The sequence below is a fragment of the Penicillium vulpinum genome (genome assembly GCF_028829585.1).
Source record: "Penicillium vulpinum strain IBT 29486 chromosome Unknown utg000003l_segment0_segment0, whole genome shotgun sequence".
Lineage (NCBI taxonomy): Eukaryota > Fungi > Ascomycota > Eurotiomycetes > Eurotiales > Aspergillaceae > Penicillium > Penicillium vulpinum.
Genome location: NW_026643243.1, coordinates 676,798 through 702,016, shown reverse-complemented (window position 1 = coordinate 702,016; position 25,219 = coordinate 676,798). Strand labels below are relative to the sequence as shown.

At 47.9% G+C, this 25,219-nt stretch overlaps 11 protein-coding genes across 11 annotated transcripts; 4 read left to right on the top strand and 7 right to left on the bottom strand.

Annotated features, from left to right (window-relative positions):
* Nucleotides 1-151: 151 nt before the first annotated feature.
* Nucleotides 152-2,038, bottom strand: N7479_005369 (flavin-containing monooxygenase; the record flags this gene model as incomplete). The annotated part of the gene is made up of 2 exons (XM_057253066.1): nt 152-1,677; nt 1,735-2,038. 2 exons carry the CDS (start codon nt 2,036-2,038, stop codon nt 152-154), a joined length of 1,830 nt encoding a protein of 609 aa, XP_057106928.1.
* A 710-nt stretch (nt 2,039-2,748) lies between these two features.
* On the bottom strand, nt 2,749-3,373 carry N7479_005368 (uncharacterized protein; the record flags this gene model as incomplete). The annotated part of the gene is made up of 2 exons (XM_057253065.1): nt 2,749-2,857; nt 2,907-3,373. 2 exons carry the CDS (start codon nt 3,371-3,373, stop codon nt 2,749-2,751), a joined length of 576 nt encoding a protein of 191 aa, XP_057106927.1.
* An 814-nt stretch (nt 3,374-4,187) lies between these two features.
* On the bottom strand, nt 4,188-4,761 carry N7479_005367 (uncharacterized protein; the record flags this gene model as incomplete). Its single annotated transcript, XM_057253064.1, has 3 exons — nt 4,188-4,444; nt 4,510-4,571; nt 4,628-4,761. The coding sequence occupies 3 exons, from the start codon at nt 4,759-4,761 to the stop codon at nt 4,188-4,190; spliced, it is 453 nt and encodes a 150-aa protein (XP_057106926.1).
* A 546-nt stretch (nt 4,762-5,307) lies between these two features.
* Nucleotides 5,308-7,312, top strand: N7479_005366 (fungal specific transcription factor domain-containing protein; the record flags this gene model as incomplete). Its single annotated transcript, XM_057253063.1, has 3 exons — nt 5,308-5,317; nt 5,425-6,308; nt 6,374-7,312. 3 exons carry the CDS (start codon nt 5,308-5,310, stop codon nt 7,310-7,312), a joined length of 1,833 nt encoding a protein of 610 aa, XP_057106925.1.
* Nucleotides 7,313-7,683: 371 nt separating this feature from the next.
* N7479_005365 (uncharacterized protein) lies at nt 7,684-9,345 on the bottom strand (the record flags this gene model as incomplete). The annotated part of the gene is made up of 4 exons (XM_057253062.1): nt 7,684-8,060; nt 8,113-8,387; nt 8,445-8,621; nt 8,672-9,345. 4 exons carry the CDS (start codon nt 9,343-9,345, stop codon nt 7,684-7,686), a joined length of 1,503 nt encoding a protein of 500 aa, XP_057106924.1.
* Nucleotides 9,346-10,185: 840 nt separating this feature from the next.
* N7479_005364 (iron-containing alcohol dehydrogenase) lies at nt 10,186-11,427 on the top strand (the record flags this gene model as incomplete). The annotated part of the gene is made up of 1 exon (XM_057253061.1): nt 10,186-11,427. The coding sequence occupies one exon, from the start codon at nt 10,186-10,188 to the stop codon at nt 11,425-11,427; it is 1,242 nt and encodes a 413-aa protein (XP_057106923.1).
* Nucleotides 11,428-11,924: 497 nt separating this feature from the next.
* On the bottom strand, nt 11,925-13,541 carry N7479_005363 (uncharacterized protein; the record flags this gene model as incomplete). Its single annotated transcript, XM_057253060.1, has 6 exons — nt 11,925-12,027; nt 12,093-12,424; nt 12,480-12,520; nt 12,573-12,938; nt 13,005-13,420; nt 13,474-13,541. 6 exons carry the CDS (start codon nt 13,539-13,541, stop codon nt 11,925-11,927), a joined length of 1,326 nt encoding a protein of 441 aa, XP_057106922.1.
* Nucleotides 13,542-14,611: 1,070 nt separating this feature from the next.
* N7479_005362 (CocE/NonD family hydrolase) lies at nt 14,612-16,890 on the top strand (the record flags this gene model as incomplete). Its single annotated transcript, XM_057253059.1, has 3 exons — nt 14,612-14,911; nt 14,966-15,680; nt 15,746-16,890. The coding sequence occupies 3 exons, from the start codon at nt 14,612-14,614 to the stop codon at nt 16,888-16,890; spliced, it is 2,160 nt and encodes a 719-aa protein (XP_057106921.1).
* Nucleotides 16,891-19,512: 2,622 nt separating this feature from the next.
* N7479_005361 (SNARE domain protein) lies at nt 19,513-20,414 on the top strand (the record flags this gene model as incomplete). The annotated part of the gene is made up of 3 exons (XM_057253058.1): nt 19,513-19,547; nt 19,603-20,219; nt 20,338-20,414. The coding sequence occupies 3 exons, from the start codon at nt 19,513-19,515 to the stop codon at nt 20,412-20,414; spliced, it is 729 nt and encodes a 242-aa protein (XP_057106920.1).
* A 64-nt stretch (nt 20,415-20,478) lies between these two features.
* Nucleotides 20,479-21,762, bottom strand: N7479_005360 (histone chaperone napB; the record flags this gene model as incomplete). Its single annotated transcript, XM_057253057.1, has 3 exons — nt 20,479-20,591; nt 20,650-21,486; nt 21,648-21,762. The coding sequence occupies 3 exons, from the start codon at nt 21,760-21,762 to the stop codon at nt 20,479-20,481; spliced, it is 1,065 nt and encodes a 354-aa protein (XP_057106919.1).
* A 1,927-nt stretch (nt 21,763-23,689) lies between these two features.
* Nucleotides 23,690-24,922, bottom strand: N7479_005359 (NmrA family NAD(P)-binding protein; the record flags this gene model as incomplete). Its single annotated transcript, XM_057253056.1, has 2 exons — nt 23,690-24,104; nt 24,279-24,922. The coding sequence occupies 2 exons, from the start codon at nt 24,920-24,922 to the stop codon at nt 23,690-23,692; spliced, it is 1,059 nt and encodes a 352-aa protein (XP_057106918.1).
* Between the last annotated feature and the right edge of the window lie 297 nt (nt 24,923-25,219).

The following is a 25,219-nucleotide window of genomic DNA, read 5'->3' as shown; positions in this document are numbered from 1 at the left end:
ATGGAATACACACAAGTGTGTTGGAAGGTGAATAAGATCAATATCAAAATAACTATAGTAATCTACCATGTTTCACAATGATAGAAATTTGTACTTCATGGCTTCTGCTTTGCTTCTATTCCCCCAGATGCATGGTCAGTGTGAACCGTGTCTAATAATACAAGAATCGCGGCGCCATCTCATCCAGGTACCATGTGCTGTCACACCCAGGCTCTTCTCTCGTCGAAAAGCCATTTCCCAGGTACTGGAAGCGATTTCCGTTCAGGTATTCATAGTCAAAATCCTCGAACTTGGGGCGTTCCATGGCGTGAAACCAGTGCACACGGCTTCCCGGATGGACGCCCGTGACAGGCCCATCTGCATGTCCACGCTTAAACCAAGACCGACAATTTCCTCCCCAAGCTGTCCGGGGCATAAATGAATCCACGTGGGCAGAAAAATCATCTACTGCTTGCTGCTTGACATGAATTGTCTTGATCATCTCCACTTGAGCCTTTGTAATCAGTTGCATGATGTACTTCGACACATATTCAGTGATGGTGAATACACTGCCGTGGGAGATCGGGGCATTGGGGCCTAGGAACACTGTACAAGTTAGCTTTTTTTTCAATCTAGATGATAGGATGTCAAGGAAGGATATACTGAAAAAGTTGGGAAACTCGGGGACCGCAAGTGAGAGGTAAGCTCGTGCCACTTTTGGCTCTCCCCAAGTATCCGCTAAGCTGACTCCGTTGCGGCCGATAATGGGGAACCGAGGGGCGAAGGAAACGTCGAATCCGGTAGCACAGATCAGGACATCGACCTCAATGAGTTCTCCATCTGACATGACCAAGCCGTTAGGTTCGATGCGCTTGATGCTCGTGCCTGTCACAACACGGACATTGGGCTTTGAGAAGCTCTCTAAGTATCCCACACCAGGAGTAATTCGACGGCATCCGACTGCGAAGTCCGGGATAATTTTATGTCCCAGGTCAGCGGCTCGCTCCCCGAGTAGGGTGATCATACTTTCATAGGCATTCTTCCTAGCCTTCTCTGCTAGCTCGCCTCCATTGACCAGCATACGAAACTTGCTGTTAATCTCGCGCTCAACCTGCTTGCGGAAAGCTGTATAGGTCGTATCGTCGGTACGAAAGATCTCCTTCTGCTTTTCAGAAAATATGTCAGGCATTTCGGCCCCTCCTAGCGATGGATATCGAGAGGCTGCTCCAGGGGTAACCCATGTCGGCGACCGAATGAGATGTACCAATTCTTTAACCTCTGGCTGAATGGCGGGAACGATCTGGATTCCAGTCGATCCATTGCCGATGACAGCGACTGTTTTTCCTTTTAGATTGGCCGATTCAGGCCAGTTGGCGCTGTGGATGAGATTTCCTCCAAAAGAGTGCAGGCCTGGGATATCGGGCCATTTCCAGTTGTTCAAGATGCCACCGGCATTGAGAAGAAAGCCACACCAGTCTTCATGGACAACCTTGCTCTCGGTATTCTCAATTTGCAGGCCCCAAATTGACTTCTCATTATTCCACACTGCGCCTACCACGCGGTGGCTACACCGAATATACCGGGAAAGACCATGCTTTTTGACACAGTGTTCCAGGTATTCTTCGATTTCTTCACTGGGCGAGAAGACCTGTGACCAATTTGGGTTTGGCTCCCAAGTAAATTGATAGTTGTGGGATGCTATCAGAAACTGGCGTCTTAGCTATTATCACCAGTTTGTAAGAGGGGAATACTGACGGATATCACACTTGCAGCCTGGGTACCGGTTTTCGTACCAAGTACCACCTATTTGTGGATTTTTCTCGTATATAACCAGATCCACGTCTTGAAGGAAGTTCTTAGTCTGGTAGGCCATGTTGATCCCACTGGCACCAGCCCCAATGCATATAATCCGGACATGTCGCTTTGTCCCAAGCGGCTGATCCAGCACTGCATATGGGGGTTGAGAGTGAGTCTTGATTCCATTTCCCACAGCAGCTATTTCCGTGAGAACGGAATCTTCGCCATTGGCAATTGTGGTAGAACTGATACTTGGCGCCATGATCTTAACTTGAATAGTTCGGTGCTTTTCAATTTCTGTTTGAAGGGATAACTTGCTGCTAGCGAAAACATATATAACAAAGTCTAAATATGACTACCTGTCAAAAGAGCAACATATATCACTGAACTGCAACACTGAGCCGAAAGTGCCGGGTATTCGTTGTAGACTTTAGCCGCTCGGCCATTTGGATAACCGCCAAAGGCCCGAGCGGTAATTCATGGGAATCGCAAGTGTCACGTTCATGTTTCTTTGAAGCAATGAGCTGTTGTATCTTGATAAGTCGAAATTAGTTCTTCTGCTACAATCTACTTGACGTTTGTTCGATTACCCAGTTAACTCACTTTTCCAACACCGTCCTATTTTGCATCTGGCGGATATGTTTACACAGCCATGTTAATTTTGTAACAACTCATTGGCTCTCATATAAATCTAAATATCATAGCTAATATCATATATATTCGGTAGCCCTCTGCCAGATTTCGGTCACATCTCATTCATTCGAGACTGTAGTAATCCATTTATCGTGTGTAGGCCGAGGGACTTATTTTAACTTGATTGCGAAGCTGATAGGATACAAATAGAGTATTGCCAAAGATAAAGAATTGGTCAGTGATCTTGTTTAATGAGATATATAGACACGAGCTTCCTCTATAGAAGTATCAAACAAAGATCGAGTGAGTCTATTATCTCGAGGCTTTAGTAGCGTGAACTCAGAGCCCATGACCAACTCTAAGCGCATTGAAAACGTCCTCCTGATATTGCTCCGCCTGAGGAAGGACCGAAGTCATGTACATGAAGGAATGCGGAACCTTGAGATATCTTTACAGTGGTTAGAATGAGTCTCTTCCAGTACATTCAACCTACTCACCTTCTGAATGTGACTCTGTTTCCCGCTTCTATAAGCTTCTTTCCATATGCCTCGCCCTCGTCACGAAGTATATCACACTCGGCTGTTGCAATGAAAGTATCGCAAAGATTTGCAAAGTTCGGGGCCCGCAGAGGAGAGATCCACCACGCAGGATACATATGACGAATGTTTGCCAGCTTCTCGGTCGGAAAGGCCTGTTGCTTGAAAAAACTCATGCGTTCCCAATTTAGCATAGGAATATGAGAGAACTCGGAAAAGGATGGCCAAGGAGAGTCTGTGGGCTTTTCATATTGATCATGGTCAGCGAGTGGAGGCACGGCTGCAATAAGAAGCTTCAGGGCGATGTTGGCGTCGCGAGCGCGGTGCTGGAGGACGCAAGCAAGATGGGCACCGGCAGAAATTCCCCCAATGGAGACGGATAAAGGGTTAATATCGAGAGTGAACGCATTTTCGAGAGTCTGAGGCATATAGTCTGTCAGCTAAATTGCATGGGAGAAACTGAATCTGTCTAACACGTACCCAAAGTAAGGCAGCCCAGGCGTCATTCAAATTTTGTCCAAATTGTGCCTCTAATTTTTGCGTTTATTAGAAAACTAAAGGAACGTGATTGTGACGAGCAAACTTGCCAGGACAGAGTCGATACTCCACATCCACCACTACAAGTGGTAGTTGATCTGATAGGCGTTGACAGAGTGTAGCATCGGTTGTCAGGTCTCCAAATACCCACCCACCTCCTAATTAATGTACCTGTCAGTGAGTTTAACGTTGATATTCTTGATCTCCTTTCCATACCGTGAAAGTTGAGGTGCACCGCATAAGGCCCGGGGCCAGCTAGGGTCTCATTTGGGTGATATGTTCTGATTCGGAATCCTTCAGAGTCCCTTCCCCCCGCAATCTTCCAATCATAAATCAAACTATCTCTGGATTGAGTGGTGTTCACAGGCCATTTTCGAGCCCACTTTTGAGGATTCGCTCGCACTTCCTCTAAGGGAACTTGATGCGTCCCCAGACGGCCCGCTAGATTCTTGTCATAATATTCTACAAACCGCGGATCTAAACGGGGGAGTAAATCGGGCGGGAAAGGATTGTTGGTTTGTGTTGAAGTCATGGTACTTGTGAAATCTCAAGCGGCCTGACAAAGAATTCGAAGCCTACGCTTATGGTATTGGATATATCGGGTTGGATTTGACTGTCTTTATGTACATTTGATTGCTGCGGCATTCGGCACTGGCCTGGCCCTGCTCATCCCCTCAGTATCATTCATCGCCTTCCTCCATCCAGTCATTCAGACTGGGCATACAATGCGAATTCCGGATCAAGTGTCTTCAACTGCCGTTGGTGCTCTCCTGAAGAAACCATCTCGTCCAAGACCTTGGATGCCACTTTGAAGGCCTCCACACCGGCTGGGACACCGCAGTAGACAGTAGCATGCAGAATAGACTCGCGGATCTCCACCTCAGTTAGTCCATTACGGATGGCACCGCGAACGTGCACACCCAGCTCTGGCCAACTCTTGAGCGCAATCAGCATGCCTAAATCTGAGTAAATATTAGTAACCGAGCGGAGTTTAGACCTTGCTACAGCGAGGGTTGGATAAACTCACTGAGCAGACTCCGTTGTTGGCGCGATAAGCCCGGCCTCGACCAGGCATTTCCCCAGCACCACCTACAGAGGAAGCAATGTCAGTGCAAGTCTTCACCGTTCAGAAAAATGCCAGTTACTCTGTTGTCAACTGCTGACCGGCAAAAGCAAACGCGCTGGAACCGTTCTGTAGCGAACGATTGACGTATTCATCCCCAACCACTTCCCGACGGTTTTTCAGCCCCTGCTGAAACAAATCCTTGCTAGCAGACATGATGAATAATGCTTATTTTTTAGTATCGAACGGATCTCGGAAACCTCTGTGATGTCTTATTAATGGACGACACGGCAATGCCAGTCAAACGGGTACCTGGTCTACGGGTATCGGCAACCCTGATAATGACGAGAGCACCCCCTCGGGCCCCGGGGGGGACCATTACCCATGGAACCTAGGTACCCCGCCCTTACCACCTGGGCAGGTGACTCTACCCCATGCTACACCCGGAAAAGGTGGGGTTGCTTGGCAAGAGCCGGGTACCTAAAAACTACCGAGATAACCAGGTTGCCGACAATTCTACGAATTTTGCAACCGTTCTTACCACAATGCAAACCGCACCACATGGTGTCAAATTTCCCCAACCGGTTAAGAGGCGCGCTGGGGTAGTTTGCTTCTATTGCCATGAGAGAAAGGTCTGTCAGATCTCTCGGGGCTTACAGCTATGCACGATATGAACAATGCCTGAGTGCTGATTGTCGTAGATTCGCTGTGATATTCAAAACAACCCCACAAATAGCTGTACGAACTGTACTCAGGTCTCAAATGAATGCCGGTATGCACTATGATGAAAAATGCCGAAACTGAGCTGACCGGCTTTTCGACCGCGGCCATCTAAGCGGAGGGGAGGCGTACGTCGTGCGAATACTACTGCTACAACAGCCAACAATACTACTCCCGCCATTGATACTGCCGCAACTGCTACAAGCACAGGGGATACAATCCTTAGTCGTACTGTGGGTAAATCCCCCCGTCCTATCCACGACGACGGACAACAGCAGCAGCCATTGCCGCCATCTATTGCCCCCACGGTAGACTCTGGGAACCAGCCAGTCGGTGCTTTTCGTGGCCGTGCTTCTCCATACCCATCTCCCAACCAATTGACAACGGATCACGCTCCTGTATGTCACCCATTGCCTCAACCAGATTTGAACACATCTACACCTTCGGACCGGTCGAGACAAGGGGGTGTAGCCCCTAGTTACCTGGGAGAATCTGGCCTATTATACATCTTCAGTCAGGACCAAGGGGATAATGAAGATGGTGTACCTAGGTCGCCTCACGCCTCAGGAAGCTTCAACGCAACTGTTGATGTACCGTCCCTAGGTCTGCAAGAAAGTTATGGTGAAACCTACTACGAATACTGCTACACATGGTGTCCGATCCTGGAAAAGGATTGTCTATACGGCGATCCTGCGTTCCGCGAGTCCCCTCTGCTGCAGAATTCCCTCGCACTGGTGGGGAGTCAGATAAGACCGCCCGTTTTAAACCATGAATCGCCACACGTTTACTACGAACGCGCCAAGGCTCTTTTCCACAGCAGTCAGGAGAGGAACCCACTGGTTTGTATCTCCGCACTCATGCTATTTTACTGGTGGGGCAAAGGAGCGCCAAATGTAGTCAGTACAGATACCGTGTGGTGGTGGACAGGTGTTACAATCCGACTTGCTCAGCAAATTGGCCTCCATCATGAATTGAAGCCTGGACAGCAGTCGACATTGAACATGTCACCGGGCCTTCGACGTAGGATATGGTGGACTCTGTTCGTGAGTATTGAAAATTTTTCCATTGGCTTTGGGTTATACTTGCTTACCATAACCTTGACGAAAAGGCTAGGGAACGTCTGACAGGTATCTGCCAAGGACGACCCTGCATCATTGATCCAGAGGACTGCGATATTGGAGAACCCACGGTGCATGACTTCCCCAATCCCCATGACCCCAACAGTACCCTCTTTGTGTACTGGGTGCGCCTGTGCAGAATCCTTGGTCGGGTCACCAAATATCTCCCCCAGAGGACCGAATCATCCTCATTCCCAGTGCAGTTGGCTACCGAGCTAGTTCAATGGGTCAATTCACTACCACCGCATTTGCAACTGCCAATCTCCACCGAGCGCACACTTCATTTTAACCGCGATGTTCATCAACTTCACCTCCCTTACCTCACCACAGTAACTCTCCTATACCTGAGAACAGCATCTCAGTCGCTCCCAGAGGCTTACACCGCGGCAGTTGTGGCGTCCGGCTGCGTCGCGCGGATCTTTGAGGACTATTTGGCACGGGGTTCCATTCGATTCCTGCAGGGTGTGGCAGGGTGGAGTGCTGCTGTCGCTATCCTTGCCTTGTTGCATGCACGGAAAGTCCCAAATCTGACCAAAAGTGCGGATGCCCATATTCGCGTTCTTCGTCTTGCCTTGAAGGAAATGACACTACTTTGGCATTCAGCCAAGATGTTCGATAGAGGATTCGAACGCATGCTAGGGAACCATGGGCACGGCCAGAACAAGGATGTTGATTCAGTGGCACTGTCGGCGATGGATACTCAGCAGCCCGTAACAATACTCACTGACCTTCCAAATGATGCTGGAGTTGATTGGATGGGGTTTTTCCCCTATGCGACCCAGGACACAAGTCCATTGGTTGCAATTCTTTTGATGTCTGACCAGCCAGTGCCCCTTTCAGACCTCGAGTGGCCAGTCGATCTCACAGCACAGCTTCAAGAGCTTTTTGATCCAAACTACGGCATGGATAGTTTTGCATTCCCTCTTTGAAGGCAGCTAGTAATTTTTCACTTTATTCAATGGAGGCCAAACCTTAGGGGGAAAATATTGAAATACTAAGATACCTGTCCTTAATTCAAAATACATGAACAGTCTCGTATCCACCATATCTACCATATCCAGGCCATACATATGATAGACTCGGAACAATAAACTCGAAAAGCGGAAAGAAGATACGGCCATCAAATGCATTTTTTTTTATTTGAAGCCATATATTGATGTATCGGCAAAGTTATAAGTTACATGAGAGGTAGAGCACAAGTCACCAATTAAAATATGTAATTCACTGAACATACCCGTGGATATGTACAAAAATTGTCCACGATAATAGCAAGATCTGACATAGCATTTCCAACAGAATATCAGAGTGTATACCTGAAACCTTCCAGCCCTTCGATGATTTGACCGAATTTCGCAGCGCGTCGGTTAGAGATATGGAAATGTAGAACGAGAATGAGGGAGACAACAATGACCAGGGAGCTTGCAATGATACAAGTATAGGTACCTGGCAAGTAGTTCGGAGCATCTTGCGACCTAAAAGTAGTACCTCCAATGGTACCACCTATTCCACCGGCGCCAATCAAGGTCGCGGAGCAAAAGGCACGCTTCCACTGTCCACGAATATTATTCGCTTGCCATGTGAGCACAGCGGGGACAATAGAATTTGCAGAAGCTGTGCTGAGGAAAGCCCCGAAATACCGAACGCCGGTATTTTTAGAAAGACCAAGAAGTGGGATCCCTAAATTTCCGTCAGCTTTGTGACACCTTGTGATTCGCACTGTGGAACTTACCAATGACGCCTAGACAAGCACTGAATAAGATGAACGGAGATCGAATTCGATACTTGTCCGACAACCATCCGGATGTAAATATCAAAATGGCTGCGAACACGTATGGTGGCGTGACCAAGTATTGACTGGCACTGGTGCTGAATCCCATTTGCTTCAAGATGATCGGGAGGAAATATGACATGGCGTATGTCTGCACGGAGGAACACAAGAATATTGTCGCAAATCCCCAGATTTTTAAATCAAGCGCGTATCCAAGATACGTTTTAATATAAAATCTTTACCGATCAGTTAACACAGGAGGAACATAGGAGGAAGGGCATTTGTCCACTTACGGCTCTATCACAAGATCTTGGCTATCAGCATCGATCCTGGATCTGATAAAAGCCGCCTCTTTTTCATCAAGGAATGGCAAGCTCATCCACTCTCTTTTGGTTGCATCCTCGGGAAACTCAACGATGAAGGCGTAAGCAACCAAGGCCACGGCGCAAGTGATGGCCCCTTCAATTATGCTAGTTATAATTAGCAAGAATGAGCAAACTGAAGTGGAAAAGACTCTTACAAGATCCACCTCCACCCTGCGATACCTTGTGATCGAGTCCAACCAGACCCCGATTTTTTAATTTTCCCAAGATTATGTCCTGATCCAAGGCCCTCCATCTCAGCCAGACCGAAAGAAAGAATCCCACCAAAGGCCGCAATGGTAGTTCCAATAATAAAAAACACAGCGTTGCGCGTGTTTAGCTCGTATCGGGGGTACCAACAAGAGAGAAGATAAGCGCATCCGGGGAAAAGACCGGCCTCAAAACAGCCCAGCAGAATCCGGACGATAACAAGTTCATACCACTGCTGGATAAACCCTGAGCCGAGCATGACAATACCCCAGGCGAGAGTGATGGCAGGGAGGAAACGCCGCGTTCCAACTTTGCGTAGAATGACAGTGGTTATAGGCTGCAAAATTGTGTAGGTGATAAAGAAAACCGCAATAATAATGGTATATCGAGAACCGACCACATGGAGATCCTTATCCATGCCAGCTACCATTGCAAAGCTGACATTGGTTCTATCAAGCAAGCTGACACACAAGATAATTCCAAGTGGGATGACCAGTCGACAATCAACCCTGCGTAGGATACGTTTCTTTTCCGCGGGAGTAAGCTCAGGCAGAGTCTGGATTTCCTCGATATGACTTTCATCGATATCAAGAACCTTCTCGTCTGGGTATGCTTGCGACATTGTTGTGAGCCGTTTTCGGGGATGATACCAGCTGGGATGTGAGGAGCTGACCCTGCTTATATATTTTGGATATGCCCTCCAATGTAGTCAGGTAGAGCTGTTAAGATATAAATTTACAGTTGATTTCTAGACCTGGTAGCCGGCGGGCTGCAGCACCGAATCCACACCGGTACTAGTACTAGCTTAAAATTGGTAAATATGGGGTAAACACGGGGTAAAGGAGAGGGTTTTTTTATATGCGGGGACATTTATATTACATGAATACAAGCCATCTATTGCCGTTGACTTGTCGGTGATATCAAACCTGGCAATGCTTTCTTGGCACACATAGAAACAAAGTTCTGTAGGGAAATAATTGCAATATCCTCATCAGTGAGATAATAGTAGATTTGGGGGAAGAATGACACAATATGAGCATAGTAGTTCCAGCATATGTGGATGAGAAGAGTAGGAAGGTGGCCTGGCTAACAATTAGAAAGTGAAGGCCATCGAAAAAAAAAAGGATCCATGTCCAATCGGTCATATAGTCTAATCTCAAGCCGGTTCTATACCTTCACTTAGACTACTCTACTCTGTTGTCAGAACTCTATATGAAGGCTTCGGTTGTCGGGTATAATTGCCGGGAAAAATTTACATCAGCGAACAGCCGAGCAAGTCAGCCACTAAAGAAGGGTCCTCGGTTCAAACAGACATAGGTATTAACCATTATCTTGCAACGTACGTCTACCCGTAAAACAAGTCTATCACTTAGCCAGCTTAACAACCAAGCCACAATACAGCTACGCAATTTTCTAGCAAAGCTCATTCAAAGGTTCTGTCGTCTCGGGCACGAAACTGGTCATGTCTTCATTCTTCACCGCTGAGGTTTGCAAGCCTGCCTTTGAGCACAAACAAACTCCAATGCTCAGCTATGGACTTCCCTTTCCAGAGGCATGCGCAAAACATGTAGGAAGTACCTTCAAAGCCTCCCGAGTCCTTATCATCGTGTCGAAGAGCATAGCAACAAATACCAGTGCGCTTGGCCGTCTACAGAATGCGCTGGGCACTCTCGTTGTCAGCATACGAGTAGGAATCAGCGCACATACACCTATTTCGGAATGCGTCGATATCATCAACCAGGTTGAAGACCATGAAATCGACTGTATAATTACCCTAGGGGCGGGTAGCATTACCGACGGGGCAAAACTAATCCGTTTTGCACTTGCAAACGGAGCTCTAACCCAGGAAGCTGTGAACTCACTTTGGGGAGGTCGTTCACACAACCCAGAAAAACGTGCCAACATAAATCAGCCTACGATCCCACTGATCTCGATACCGACTTCACTGTCAGGTGGTGAATATTCATCTATCGCTGGGGCAACTGATGACTTGTCGCGAGCCAAGCGCATCTTCGAACCTGGTGTCACTCCAGATCTTGTTATTCAAGACCCCGAACTTTGCCAGACTACTCCGCAACATGTCTGGTTGAGCTCTGGAGTTCGCTCGATTGATCATTGCGTCGAAGCTCTCTGTTCGCTCGAGAGCAAAGACGAGGTTGACAAATTCGCTGAACGCGGCTTGTGCAATCTGATCGAAGGACTACTCGTGTGCAAGGCCGGATCAGCAGACCTGCATGCATACCATCGGTGTCAACTTGGTGTCGTGGACGCTATGCAGGCTAGTACTAGCGGTGTGCCAATGGGAGCCAGCCACGCTATCGGCCATCAATTGGGCCCACTTAGCATTGGTCATGGTGAGACAAGCTGCATCTTATTGCCCGCTGTTTGCAAGTTCAATGCAATCAAGAGGGTCAATCATGAAAAGCAACAGGCGGTCGCCGAGAAGCTCATGGGTTTAAGTGTTGTGCAGGAGCTGATTGGAATGAAAGGGCTGCAGCGAGAAAATTTGGAACTGAGTGATATACTTGATGTTGTGATCAGACAGCTGGGGATGCCTCGGACGCTGGCAGAAGTGGGTGTGGGCCGAGATAAACTTGACCTCCTGGCTGAAAACAGTCTCCACGATCCATGGATCACAACAAACCCGTTCCCTATCACAAAAAAGGATCAAGTTCTCGATATATTGGAAATGGTTGTTGGTTAATCCGGCTGCATTGTTGGAAAATTAGCATTATGCCGCTAAGGACTCTCGCAAATATTATCGTGTACACTCAAGTATTGCACTACAACAAAGGCCCACAGTATTTTGTATAGTACGTAATAATCGCCGTATAAGAGTATAAAATAGGTATACTTCCATTCAGAGCGTATCAGAACATCTCAGCCATCTTCAATATAGTTCCAATTTTACAATGTTCCCATAGATCTATCTTCCAATCTCCACATCAATCATCATAACATATGTAACCATGGATTCTCATCTTGCCAGGCTATCCTCCATAATAGGGCTTTTTATCTTGTCCGTTCTGAAAACAAATACTCCAGTTGATAGTCAAATTGTGAAAGTACTAGTATGTACATTGTATCATTTCTGCCCTGCAATACTAACATTATCTTCCACTTTCAATCCGCTCTAAGCTTGCACTAGGGCGATTTATGGCGGCTTCAAGAGAAGAAGAAACTGAAAGGGAAACCCGAATCTCACTCAGGGATATGAACCTTTTGGAGATTGGCTGTGCCGGCAGGAGAAGCAGCCATCTTAGTAGGCACCGTATCGACCCACTTGGTGGTACCAATTTGGTAACTGTGTTCACGTATTGATTAGTCTTTATCCAGGTACAATAGCCACCGGGCCTCAATATTACTTACCAACTCTCAAACATCAATCCCATATTCTTCTCATCAATCCTTTGCGGCACTAGTTCTTCCGAGGTTGCATGGTCATACGTGGCAGCGCTGGGGCCATGGGCACTCATGGTGTTTGAAAGACCAAACATGCCTTCCAGGTGCGCAGGCATGGGCTCAGGTCCGAAACTTCCCTTGACAAGGAAGATAAACTCCGACATCGTGTTGCGGTGGTAGCGTGGAGGTCTGAAGCTATTTTCGAAGACTACCCACCTGGGCCCAAAGACAACTATGTCTGCCACGGCTTGTCCTGGAACCTCTGATGCGCATGTGAGAACGGTAGCAATAGAGGGATCCTTGTGGGGTGATTAGCGTATCGTCTTCTGACTTTTGAAGGTCCAAATTACATACCGGATGATCATAAGAAATGGAACCCATGGCGTTGAATTTCCCTGGTGAGTTATCAGCATGGTTACATCTATTACATCCAAACTAGGCGCTTACCAAGATCGTATTTGAAAGGGTAATAAGTTCCATGCCACCCGGCAACATTAAAGATACCCCCTCTGTAAGTAGCTCGGTGGAGAGTACCTGCAAATTTGCTGAGGAGTTCGGTGTCCTCGTCGGTATCAACGAAGCTCGCTTTTGGCACTTCGAAGTCGCGGACATTCGCCAGGCCATAGGATCCGATAGGACCAAGTTCTGGTAGCTCAAAGTGGCCCGCGAACGTCTCTAAGATAAAGCCCCTGGCGGGACCATCAGGTAAAGAGACATGAAAGCGAATTCCACGAGGCACGACGCAAATCTCGTACGGTCGGACCCGGAGGTTTCCCATTTCCGTCCGAATATCGAGTGTCCCCTTTTGCGGCACTAGAAATCGTTTAGAAGCCAAACTGGAGAAATTGCCGAACACATCAAGTACTGATTAACACTCACCGATGCACATATCTCCGTCGGCGCTATCAAATGCCTGGTTCTTGGGCATAGACTTGCCCGCAGTGTACGCATAATACGCAACCCCCTTTTTCATCGTAGGCTCGCCTGCACCGCCAATTAAGCGTAGCCCAGTGACAAAGTCATCTTCCTCGGTGATCTGGATTGGCGCCCACATTGATTGATTGGGCTTAAAGTTCAGAGCCTCATGAGCGAATGACGCATTAAATGGGTGGTCAATGGCCTCTATGAACTCATCATGGCAGGTGGAAGGCAGCAGACGGTAGAGAAAGGTCTGTTTACTGTCTTTGCGAGGCACAGTGAAAGAGGTCCCGGAGACACGCTCCGGGTATACTCCATACTTTCCCTTTTGGAGGAAGGTTGTTCCTTGGGGTATAATTCCAGGTGCTGTTTCAGTCCTGCAAGCATGTTAGTCAATACCTCGTGGTTCTAGATTGCAAGGGAACCTCACTGATGCCAAGCGTTGAATCCCGCCAGGTATTCAAACGGATCTTCCAGGGAAAAGTTTGTGACCGGCATTACGTTACGCGGTTTGAGTTTCTTGAAATAACAAAGGTGTTGGATTAACAGGGAATAATGAAAGCCAAAACCATTTTACTGGGGAAGATTGAGTGCAGGATATATACCCCACAAATGTAGACTCCGGGCTTCGGATGTTCTATTACCGTAGGTCAGAAGGTATAGTTTTGGGGTAGGCTAAAGGATAACAAATTCCTCCCTAAGGCTATTGATATTTAGATACTCCAAATTGCTGTTTCTGTTTAACTGAGAACAAAACAGGATCAAAGCAGAATGGTCCGAACACCCAGTAGTAGTAGATCTTATATACCATGTTTTCTGGGGATGGTTTAGGCGGGGTATGACCGCGCTAACTACCCCGCGGGGAGAGTCTGGGAGGTGGCGCAGTCTACCTAAGCTCTCATTTTAGAGTGGGCCCTAACAAGTCCATTTTCATAAAATTAGGTCTTGAAAGCCGACCAACTGAATATTGATGTTCATATTCAAGTCGTTATACATAGTTCTCAGTTGGCAAAGGCTAACATATCTAATACCCTAGTTATGTATATATCGATTCTAGAATAAGAGGCTGGAGCCTGAATATAGTGGCCTATTTTACCTGAGTCAAGGAAATCCCCAAGGCCCATAGCAATTTTGATTCTTTTCGAAGCGACTGTTGATTCAAGGAACTTGGCTTGATTACGAACGATTGGCTACATGTTTTGGTGGGCAGAGAATATTCCTCTAGAGTCAGAAAATTCTCATATCTTTAGGCTAAACGAGATTAGCCGAGCTAAGGACCTAGATATCCGAAGAACAAGGCAGTAGTGAGTAAACACTAAATGAGCTATTCGCTTACCCTCCCAAATCATGATAGGGAGAGCAGGGCGCTAAATCGGTGTGGCGGGGCGCCATGTAGCCAGAATGGACCGAGACCCGATGTAGCCGACGGCAAAAGGTGTATTTCTCCAACTTACACATGCGCCAATTCAAAAGATCACTCTGCCACAGTCATTAAAAGCATGAACAGATCCCAAACTCATCGCCACAATCATAACGGACATATCTTCCATAAATAATTCTAACATATCATGGCTTCGCCAGTGCTGGGCAGATTCATTGATGTACAAGGGCTAGCGTATCGCAGTGGGTCATTTGAAGGCGTCACCAATGCTCGCGGCGATTTTCAGTATTACGAGGGTGATGATGTATCCTTTAAAATAGGAAATGTGCTGCTCGGAACGACAAGAGGCAAACGCATGATCACCGTTCTTGATCTTGTTAGTTCCGATGCTTCTATCGATGACCCGAGCTTACTCAACCGAGCGAGACTACTTTTCAGTCTCACTAATGGCCAAGGGTTTGAAAAGCCTATTGTGATAGATGATCAGGTGAGTGTGCGTCCTTCTTCGCAGATGATGCGCCACCTCATAAATTGCTTCTAGGTCGAAAGGATCGTATCCAAGTACGCATCCTCCATGAATTTGGATGACCATAACACTTCAGCGCTGGATATAGTCCTGTCACAGGTTGGGGACGCTCTGAAGATCGCTCCAAAATCAATTCCACATGTCCGCAACCACCTGCGACGGGCCAAGAGTGGTTTCAAGGTCCTTCGCGACCTTCGAATTCCCGTCCGAGACGGAAGTTTTGTCCTTGGAGATGTATACTTGCCCCTGGGAGACGAAGTTGGAAGGTTTCCAGTACTAGTCAGCAGCACAATATATGGCAAGAGAATAGTATACTCTGGTCCAAATACCGACGACCCTGACGATGTTGCGGCATTCGAGAGGTCGGAGGATCTTTGGCACACAACCCCGGCACATGTTCCACTGAATGTTCCCAATACCGGCCCCTGGTTTGGAAAGTGGGCACAGCAACGACGATACGAGACTATTGGCACATTCAATACGTTTCGTTGGGTTCCTAATGGATACGCCATGGTCAAGATTGATCCTCGGGGTATATCCCAGACCCCTGGAACGAGAGGAATACTACACCAGGAATCAAACGATCTTTTTGACGCTGTTGAATGGGCTGCAGAACAGCCATGGTCGACGGGGAATGTTGCCTTAGCGGGAAACTCTTACGGTGCAAACTGTCAATGGGAAGTGGTCAAACAACAGCCTCGGGGTCTCAAGGCATTCATTCCGTACGCAAGTAAGTGCTCATCTATGTTTCCCGTGGTTTTTTCTCTTACCTGCTAATGTCTGTTCACGCAACAGCTGATATAGACAACTATCGGGAAGTGTCATATATTGGCGGTATCCCAGTACTCAACTATCTTTCCCAATGGTTCGGCGGGGTTCGAGCTGCATCTCCACGATGGAAAGACACCGGAAATCTGATTGAAAAATACGAGTCTCACCCGTTTTACGATTCATACTGGGATGAACAGTCAACGGCGCGTGATCCAAGAAGTATCACAATTCCTGTCTTTCTAGCTGCTTCCCAAGTTGCTCTTGTACATACCCGTGGAAGCTATGAGGCGTTCAGATGCATATCGTGCAAGGATACATATCTCCAAGTTGTGGACGGGAACTACTATGGCTGGCCCAACACTCAGGTGTTTGACAAGCTTCTTCTCTTTGCTGATCGCCATTTGAAAAATATCGAACATCAAAGTTTGGAACGGGTCGGAATGCAGATGCGCACCGGCGAGGGCCGCTGGTACTGGCGAACGGAGGAAGACTGGCCCGTTCCTGGAACTAAATATGTTAAATTTCACCTTGCGGCCGATGGGAGTCTCCAAAATTTCAAAACGTCAGGCGCAGGAAAAGAATTCTCGTATTCCGCAGAAACGGAGCCCAAGGAGGGTCCGGCAGGCGTCAGTTTTGTCTCGGACGCGTTTAAAGAGGATATAGAGCTTGCTGGCCACTTTTCGGTTACCCTGAATGTATCATCAACCTCACATGATGCCGACGTGGTTATTCTTTTGTGGGCCATGGATGAATCGGGAAATATCGTGAGGTTTTGCGTTGACCCACGGGCCCAACCTCTTGCCAATGGGTTCTTAAGGGCAAGTCATCGAAAAATGGATATCGAAAAATCCCTTCCCTGGCGGCCCTGGCACACCCATAAAGAGGCTGATTATGCGCCTTTGGTCCCAGGTGAGGCTGTTGAGCTCAGTGTGGAGATTTGCCCTGCTACGGCTCTCATTCGTCGTGGGTGGAAGCTCAGGCTAGACATCACTCCTTCCGAAGAGCAGCCAGACGTCCCAGGATACGAACCGCGGAAGCTCCGATCGTGGGGAAAGGAGTTTCATGACGGTGCAACGAACACTGTACATGTTGGTGGCCACTACGATTCATTCATTTCCATTCCCGTGGTACCACAGAAATACTCTGAAGAAACACCCCTTTTGTCTTAACATCCCTCATGTTATGAAATGGCTGTTGGGGCTGCTTTAGCGTTATATAGTTGGTAGATAGGATGTTTTCCCAGAAATACCCAAAGTGTGTTTTCACTCCAGGATTGCACATTCAAGGCAGTAACGATCCATCGTAAGACAAACAAACCTATAGAGTACATGCATAGTATACATATGTACATACATTATGTATGTAGGCAATAGCCTTAGAAGATATGGACTATCGTACCTTCTTCTATAGTCCATCGCTCCTACGCTATATGGATTTCGCTTAAATTCATGTCCCACATAAATTCATGTCCCACATTGCTTGCTGAAACTGAACTTCTCTCAACTCTTTTCATCACAACGCGTTGCAGTAAAGTGTCTGAAGACACCAAGCTAGGGGTCATATTGGTACCTTGTGTACTCCCTGAAGCTTATAAGGCCGGACGCGACTTATAGTTGTTCGGTCAAGCCAACTCACCACAGATTTGTGGATGTGTGGTTTCTCTGGCCATCATGCCTAGAAGTTGTGGAAACCATGTCAAAACAAGTAAGTGACTGCAAGCTTTTTGAGCTTCCAAGTTTGCATCAAGATGAGTCACTAACAGTTGCTTCCTCTCACAGCAAATTGGCGTTCACTAGAAGAGGGTTATTGACCAATTCCGGCTCAAAACAGCCGCTACCAATAAGGTTCTTCGCAGCCAAATCAAAAGTATGTTTGCCTTATACCAATGTGCGAGCCTGACCGAGAAATAACTTATGGAATTAGATCTGGTCCTTCGTCCTCGCACACCGGGAAATAGCAGTTCTTGCGAACCAAATCCGGATTGTGCTTGATAGTTTTCGACCAGTCAATTGGATGACCGATTTCAGCCATCATGGATGCCTCCCCAACGGCGGCAAACTTCAGAACCGTAGGGGAATTCCGTGGAGGCAAATACCAGTGCGGCAGTCACTGAAAGTTTTCCCATATCATTCGAAGAGCGAGTGAAATCCAACAGGGGTGGAACAAAAGTCATGCCACTCGAGATGGGAATGAAACAGAAACGTAACGCAAAGGAAGCCAAAGGTATTTGGCGAGTGGTGGGGCTGGGCCACAAGCATACAACGATGGCAAAGGGCATTTGGAAAGCGCAGAATACAATACGATGGGTATCGGTCCTCAGGAGTATGGGTTTTGATCCTAGGCCAGCAGAGGAAAATGTCGATATATGGGTGGCTCTGGTCGATCTTGAGTCCTATCGACGGGAAGTTCATTTTTTTCTCCCGGGAATACTTCGGATCGACAAAAAAGCTAGGCTTTCTGCTGGTCTCAGACAAGACAGCCTAGTGCCTTCTGTCCCTCGCATGTGGCTTGGTCAGTGTCTTCACCACTACCTGTTCCATCACCCACCAGTGCCTCTTCAGACCGATTCAGGCGCGCAAGGCCCGCTATCTCTCTCCAGACCCCCCTTCTCTGGTTTCTATAGCTGGAAATAGCGACTTGTCTGGGATTCAAATGCAAACATACACCCAATGGCAAACCGAATGCTGGGCTATGTGATGGAGCAGGTCACAAATATGGGCTGCCGTCTCCAATGGCCCAAGCCCCATGATGAGAGCGCTGCGGGTTCCAATACCCAGAGCCTCAGTATGGGGTGGAAATCAGCGGACTCAACAATTTAGGCAGCAAATGAGAGATGCCGATCAGCAAACTTCTTCCTCGTCTTCTTCAAGACTTGGTTCCGGTGCCTGAGTTCCTCTCCATTTTATGACTGGCTTCAGCGACTGGGCTTTTTGTTATAAGCTCTTGCGCACAACGCAAGTTATTTTGGGTCTTGGGTGCCGAGCTTTTGCGTTGGTCGAATAGTTATTGCCTTTTGCAGCAACATTCCAAGTTCGGCAAACGCCAAAGCGATCCCAAAGATTATGTGCCGGACCCGGGCAGGTGTTTGGATCTATGTACCTATCAAGAGCAAGTGAAAATTATTGGTGTGATTAATGAAATTACAATTATAAGCATGAAGCGCGGTTGCTAAGCCAAACCCAAGACGACAGATAAATTGGCCGGATCCGCCGGCTCCCATAGAACAGGGGGCACATCAGAGTGCTCTTCGTGTACTTGTTAATGCAGGCGTCCTGAATGTGAACGGAAAGAATGCATTGCACTATTTTGCTATCCCGTTGAATGAGGATCTTGGGGCTATGCAACTACCCCGGGACAAAGGAGGCTAAGAGGCGTACTATAAAAACAATTCGGGAGTACTTGACCCCTTGTGCCTTGCGAGAAGTTTACGACGAGGCGTGATATAGGCAAGTCATCGAGTTCCTCTGCTTCATATAGCTCTTTGGCATTCCAAAGGGAAACACATCACAATTCATCAAAGACATGAATAAGATCAGATAGGGAGTAAATTTTATCCTCAAAAATAGAGATAACGACACTGCCATTGTCTCCATCAAAATGCTATGTCGTCATGTGAAGGTTAAGTGAATTTAAGGCAGAACCGTCTTTCCAGGCCAAAACTACACAATTGTCCCAAACCCCCACCGTAGAAAACAGTCAGCAACAACCCGCCTCCACTCCATGCTCACCCGTGGACCAACCCGAGGCCGAGAACTATCAACAACACATATCCAATACCCAATAACACAGCCATGGAGCACGCAGACCCCTTCCTACAAGTCCAAGCGTAAGCACTACACCAACACAATCGCAACTCCCCAACTAACTACCAAACCCCCCAGCGACGTCGTCTCAACCCTACAAACCAGCCGACCACTCTTCTCCTCATACCTCCGCATCCGGTCGCTAGCCAAAAGCCCATCCAACCCAGAACTCACGCAATCGCGCTCCGAGCTCGAAAGCACCTTAACAGAGCTCACAGCCGACCTCAACGACCTCGTCGAAAGCGTCCGCGCAATCGAACAAGACCCCTACCGCTATGGATTAGAACTAGAGGAGGTGCAGCGGCGGCGCAAACTCGTTGACGATGTCGGTGACGAGGTAGAGAAGATGCACAAGGAGCTGCAGCAGACTGTTTCCAATTCTGCCGTTGACGCGCTGCCAAATCCTACGGAGTTCGATGCCGCGCTTGAAGAGGAGGAGCGCGGTCGCGGCGGGGACGATTATTATGCTTCTATGGAGCAGCAGCGTCAGTCGGAGCTTATGCATGAGCAGGATGAACAGCTTGATGGTGTTTTTCGAACTGTTGGTAATCTGCGCCAGCAGGCTGATGATATGGGTCGTGAGTTGGAGGACCAGGCTGTCATGATTGATGAAGTTGATACGCTGGCGGACCGGGTTGGGGGGAAGTTGGCGAATGGCATGTCGCGTATCAAACATATCGTGCGCAAGAATGAGGGTAAGTTACTGTCTCCTTTTTTCTTGGGCCCTGTTTACTCTGTTTCGTCTATGGATCTCTACTGGGATGATTTGGTATGGTATGGGAATCTCAAGTTCAAGCTAACTTTTCCGTCTAGATACATGGTCCTCATTTTGTATCGCGGCACTCATCTTCGTCCTCGTCTTATTATTAATCCTCCTCATTGCACTGTGATAATACATAAACCAAATGGTTAGGAAAAAGCAAAAAAAAACATCAAAAAGGGGGGTCATGGCGTTTAGTTGCGAGCCTTCTTGCGCGGGCGTGACTCACTATCTTCATCGGAGTCATCCATTTCCTCCATGTCGAGGTCCATATCTTCGAGCTCTTCGCCCATCTGGAAGGATTGAACTGCAGTCAAAGTTAGTGGTGGGGTGAACATCTCACTCGCTGTCTGGGATCTACATACCGTAGTAGCTCAGAGCATCGGGCCAGAGGTCCTCGGCAATGGCAACAGCAAGGTCATCTCCATCGGGGAAAATATCGATTTCCTCAAGACCCGCAGGGTCATCCTCCTCATCATCCTCATCATCAGAGTCACCAGCCTCATCGATATCCTCGCCCTTCTGGATCTTGGCCCAGCGAGCCTCAATCTCCTTAGCAGCCTCCTTGGACTGAGCAGCAGAGACATCACGGCCACGGTATCCGAAGAATCCGAAGAAGCTCATGCCAACAGGGCTGGGGTCCTCGTCATCCTCGTCATCGGCGTTGGCAGCCTCAGCCTCGGCCTCCTCGACCTTCTTAACAAGGGCAGCGAATTCGGGCAACTTCTTGCGGTCACCGCCCTTCTTTTTCTCGGCCTCAGCGAGGTCGCAGGCAGCATCGAGCATGCCCTTGGTCAAATCCATATCCTTCTTCCAGTTGATGCGGACGGGCTCGGAAACAAGACCCTCCCAGGTGCGGGACCTGCCAGCGGCGTTCTTGGACACCTCCTGGCGCCAGTAGAAATCCTTGACGAGCTTATCGTTGGTGAAGAATGGGTTCTCATCGCCGGTCTTGAACTCGAAAATGAAGCGCAAGCTGCGGGGCTCGCCGTTGCCTTGGGCGTCAAGCTCGAATCGCTCAACGGTCATGTTCTTAAGGCTCTCGCCGAGAACCTGGGCGTCGCGAGACATAATATACTCATCGATTTCTTGGGGAGCACTGGCGAAGACGCGCATCCAGAACTCAGCCTGCACTTCGGGGATGTTGATGATCTCGCTGCGCTTCTGGATCAGGGGGGCCATGAGCTTGACAGAGTGGCGCACTATAGATTGTTTATGTTAGCGATTGGTTCATCAATAACTACAGTTCTCAATTGATGGTCTTGCTCCAATGGTAGAAGTAGACTATGCAAAGCTGTTTTTCTTTTCTTTTTTCTTGTCCACCATAACAAAAGAGAAAGTGAACTAGGAAATCATCACATACACTGTTCAACCTCAGCACGAGAGAACTGCTCCTCCAAAACAGCAATCTTCTTCATAGCAGCCTCAGGGATGCTGGGCATCTCGATGCGCTCGAGGAGGGATTGATCGTTAGACATGACGGGTATTTATTCGTGAAGATGGGTCGTAAAGTAATGCAGACAAACACGCAGACCTGAGTGTTCTAAAATATAGCAATGGAAGAATGGAAGAAGAGAAAAGATTTCGAAGAGGGGAGAAACAATTAAGGGACGGCAGAGAAAAAAAAAAAAAAAAAAAAAAAAAAGCTATGCGCGCATCGGGAGAAGAGCTAGGAAGCTACATGACGATACTTGCTGGTACCTCTGTTTCCATGGTACCACAGCGGAGCACAGAAGTATCTCTGTGTACCCAGGTTGTTCCACCAGGCAATGGTGGGGGGTTACCTGGGTAATGGGCCTCAGGTGTCCACTACATCATAAGGCCAGAATATTCAGAGAAAACTCTGACGCTGATCTTGTTTGGTGTGGAGCTCAACGTGTCCAATGCTAGTACTTTTTTCTTCTATTATGGGACGTTCTGGTTGGCACTAGTAATTAGCTCAGTATATTGTAAAAGGAGGGGCAGGAATAGCTTTATGGTGCAGGGGATGGAACATACTATATATTTCACATATGGTGTCTATAACCTGTGAACCTGTAAAAGAATATTCTATCTTACTTTGGACTGATTTGACATGTGCAGCTGGACAACAAAGCTCACCGTATGTCTCTAGAAGAACTTTTAAATGGAGCCTTAATACATTTCCACCAATCAGCTGGCTGTTAGGTAAATGTACCCTTGGGCTCTACTTTGTATACCCTCTCTACCTTCAAGTCGTAGACACCCTTGCTATATCATACAGCTCATCTTGAAATGTCATATAGACGCACAGCCACATACATAGCCACACAAACAGATCTAGCATCCTATCCTAACCACTCTGATTAGACAAAAGAAGCGGGGACAAAGAAAAAAGAGGGAAAAAGCAAGCATATCCTAGAAACTAAAAATAAGAGAGAATACTTTATTTTGACTGCAATTCATTCTATCATGATTCTCAAGTAGAGTCCATTAATAGGGGATATAAATTCATCCACAGAGGGTGAAATTATATCTTGACACTTTTCACGTCGGCATGGACTACTACGTATATGTTTTACCAACTCCCCCCTCTTTCAACTGGATTCTGTTTTCCCGGGGTCCGAGTCCGTGAACTTCCCCCGCCATCTGATTTGTTCATGCATGATGTTAGATAAGAGGAGCGGTCTGCGCGTTCAGCGTGTAAACCTCCAACGTGGACGCACGGGACCTGCAGGACTAGTCAATTGGGGTCAGCGGGCACGAGGCACGTTGTGTGATGTTTTTTAACGGAAATTGTCGGGGGATGAATTCCGGGATTTGGGGTTCGGGATTCCTAGAGGTGGTAAGATGGGATGTAGAGGGAGTGGGAATAGAGGTGAGATGGAAAGTGGGAAATTGGGAATTGGGCATATTTCGTGATCGTAGATTTGAGCACGTGGATCTCATGGCCAAGTAACCAGAGTCGGGAGATATCTTATTCCATATTTTGTTTTTTGTTCCTTTTCGAAGCTTGGGGTTGAGGATGAGGTTCATTGAACCAAGTAAAAAGACACAGCAATATTGGAAAGTAAAAAGCAAAAACAGAAAAAAAGCAAAAAGAACAGACAACTTTTTTTTCGGTCAGATCAGATATCAAATCAAAATCGAACCACGAAGCAAAATGAATCCTCGTCCAAATGCTACCCCAAGCATCTTCTGATTAAGAATCGAGGTTAAGTCATGAAAGTCCATATATCCCATGCCCGTTCGCCAAGAATGCAATGATTAAAAAAGAAAGAGAACGAAACAGCAAGGGCAACTCAACATGCACAGAACACATCACCATGCACATCTCTGCCCAGATCGAACTGTCGTAAGAAAAGAAAAAAACAAAAAAACAAATCCAAGGCAAGGTCATCAACAGGCCAGAGAGCTAGAGTCAGGAAAACAAAAAAGCAAAAACTCTCAAACCATCCAGTCAAGCCCATTAGCCTCTTCTTCCACAGGGAACACCTCACGCGCATACTCTTCCATATCGCGCCAGCCCTGCCACAGATGCCGAGCCTCGTCTGTCACCCGCAGCGAGACGACACCGCCAGGTCCTTGCATCATACCTGCACCAGCGCCCTTTCCACCCGCCGGTCCGAGCCCCTTTGGTGAGCCAGCGGCGGGCTGTGAGAACTCCGGCTGCGGGAAGTACGGGGCACCACACCTACCAAACAGCTCTTCCAGAGCTTCGAGCTGTTCTCGATATCCCGGCGGGATTTTGACCTTGATTTCGATCTTGGGCGAGCGGACGTAGCGGCATGGACGGTCCAGGGCGCGCGAGAACGCAGCACACACTTGTAGCGGGGAGAGTGTTTCAAAAGTGAGAGCAATACTAGATGAGAAGCGGTGTGTTAGCTCATTTGCCGTTTTCTTTGTTTCTCGTCCCATTTCTTCTCTTGGCTAATATGCTCCCAAGCCACGGACTCCCGACGGGAGTCCGTGGTCCCCGGGGGTGGTGGGGTGGTCCGATTTTTAGATTGATTCTGATTCTGCTTCTTGCACTCACCGATGGCCATTCCATTTCTTTGTGCCGTCCTTGAAAATCTGCAACAAGGTCGGACCAACGTCATGCTCGGCGTCAAGCCACGGCAACGGGATTTCCGGATCGAAGGGCGCACGCCACTCGAAGCTCCCGTCTTCCAGGAGCTCCATCTGGAAGAGCGGGTATGGCAAGCTGGTGAAGTTATTATTGTAGATACCGGCGTAGACGAAAGTGGCTGGCATTCCAAGCTGACGGATATAGTTCTCGACTGTGAACTTGGGAGCCCACTGCGGGACAGCGGGCCAGGGACCATGAACGGAATGATCCGGCATACTGCTGTAGATGTAGTGCTGGATTGAACCGGAGCGTTTTGCGGCATCTGCGAGATCGCGGCCGATGGCTACCTCGTCGCCGGACTGGGATGTGGTGTTGATGAAGGCGAGTTGAGCACCTTTGAAGAGCTCGTCCATCAGGGCGATATTGCCGAGGAGTGGGCCTTGCAGGAGGGTGACATTGGGCAGTTGTTGGAGCTCCGGTGCAATCACGCCTTTCAGGGAATGGATTTGCGCGCGCACTGAATACCCCACGGCGGACGCGACGCGGATCAGCGAGGCCGCTTGCCGGCCTGTCGCGTTGACCACGGCAATGGTCTTCTGGGGTTGTGTCATTCGGGTTGATCGAGGGGGTGACGGGGGAAAAGGAGGTAGGAATGTATAGAGAAGGAAGAGGTTCGAGAGGACAGGGACAGATAAAAGAGAAATCCGGAGTAAGCCTTGGCGAGAAGGGCTTTGCGATGGTGGGGTAGAGGTTGGAAAGTTGTGAGAATCGCGATCAGACCTAAATTATGCGATTGGTACAGGGAGTTCTCCAAATTGACCTCCTGATCTGCAATTAAAATAAAAAAAAGTAAAAAAAAAATTCCAACTCGAACTTTGAAAAACGCGGAGATGAAAGGGATAAGATAA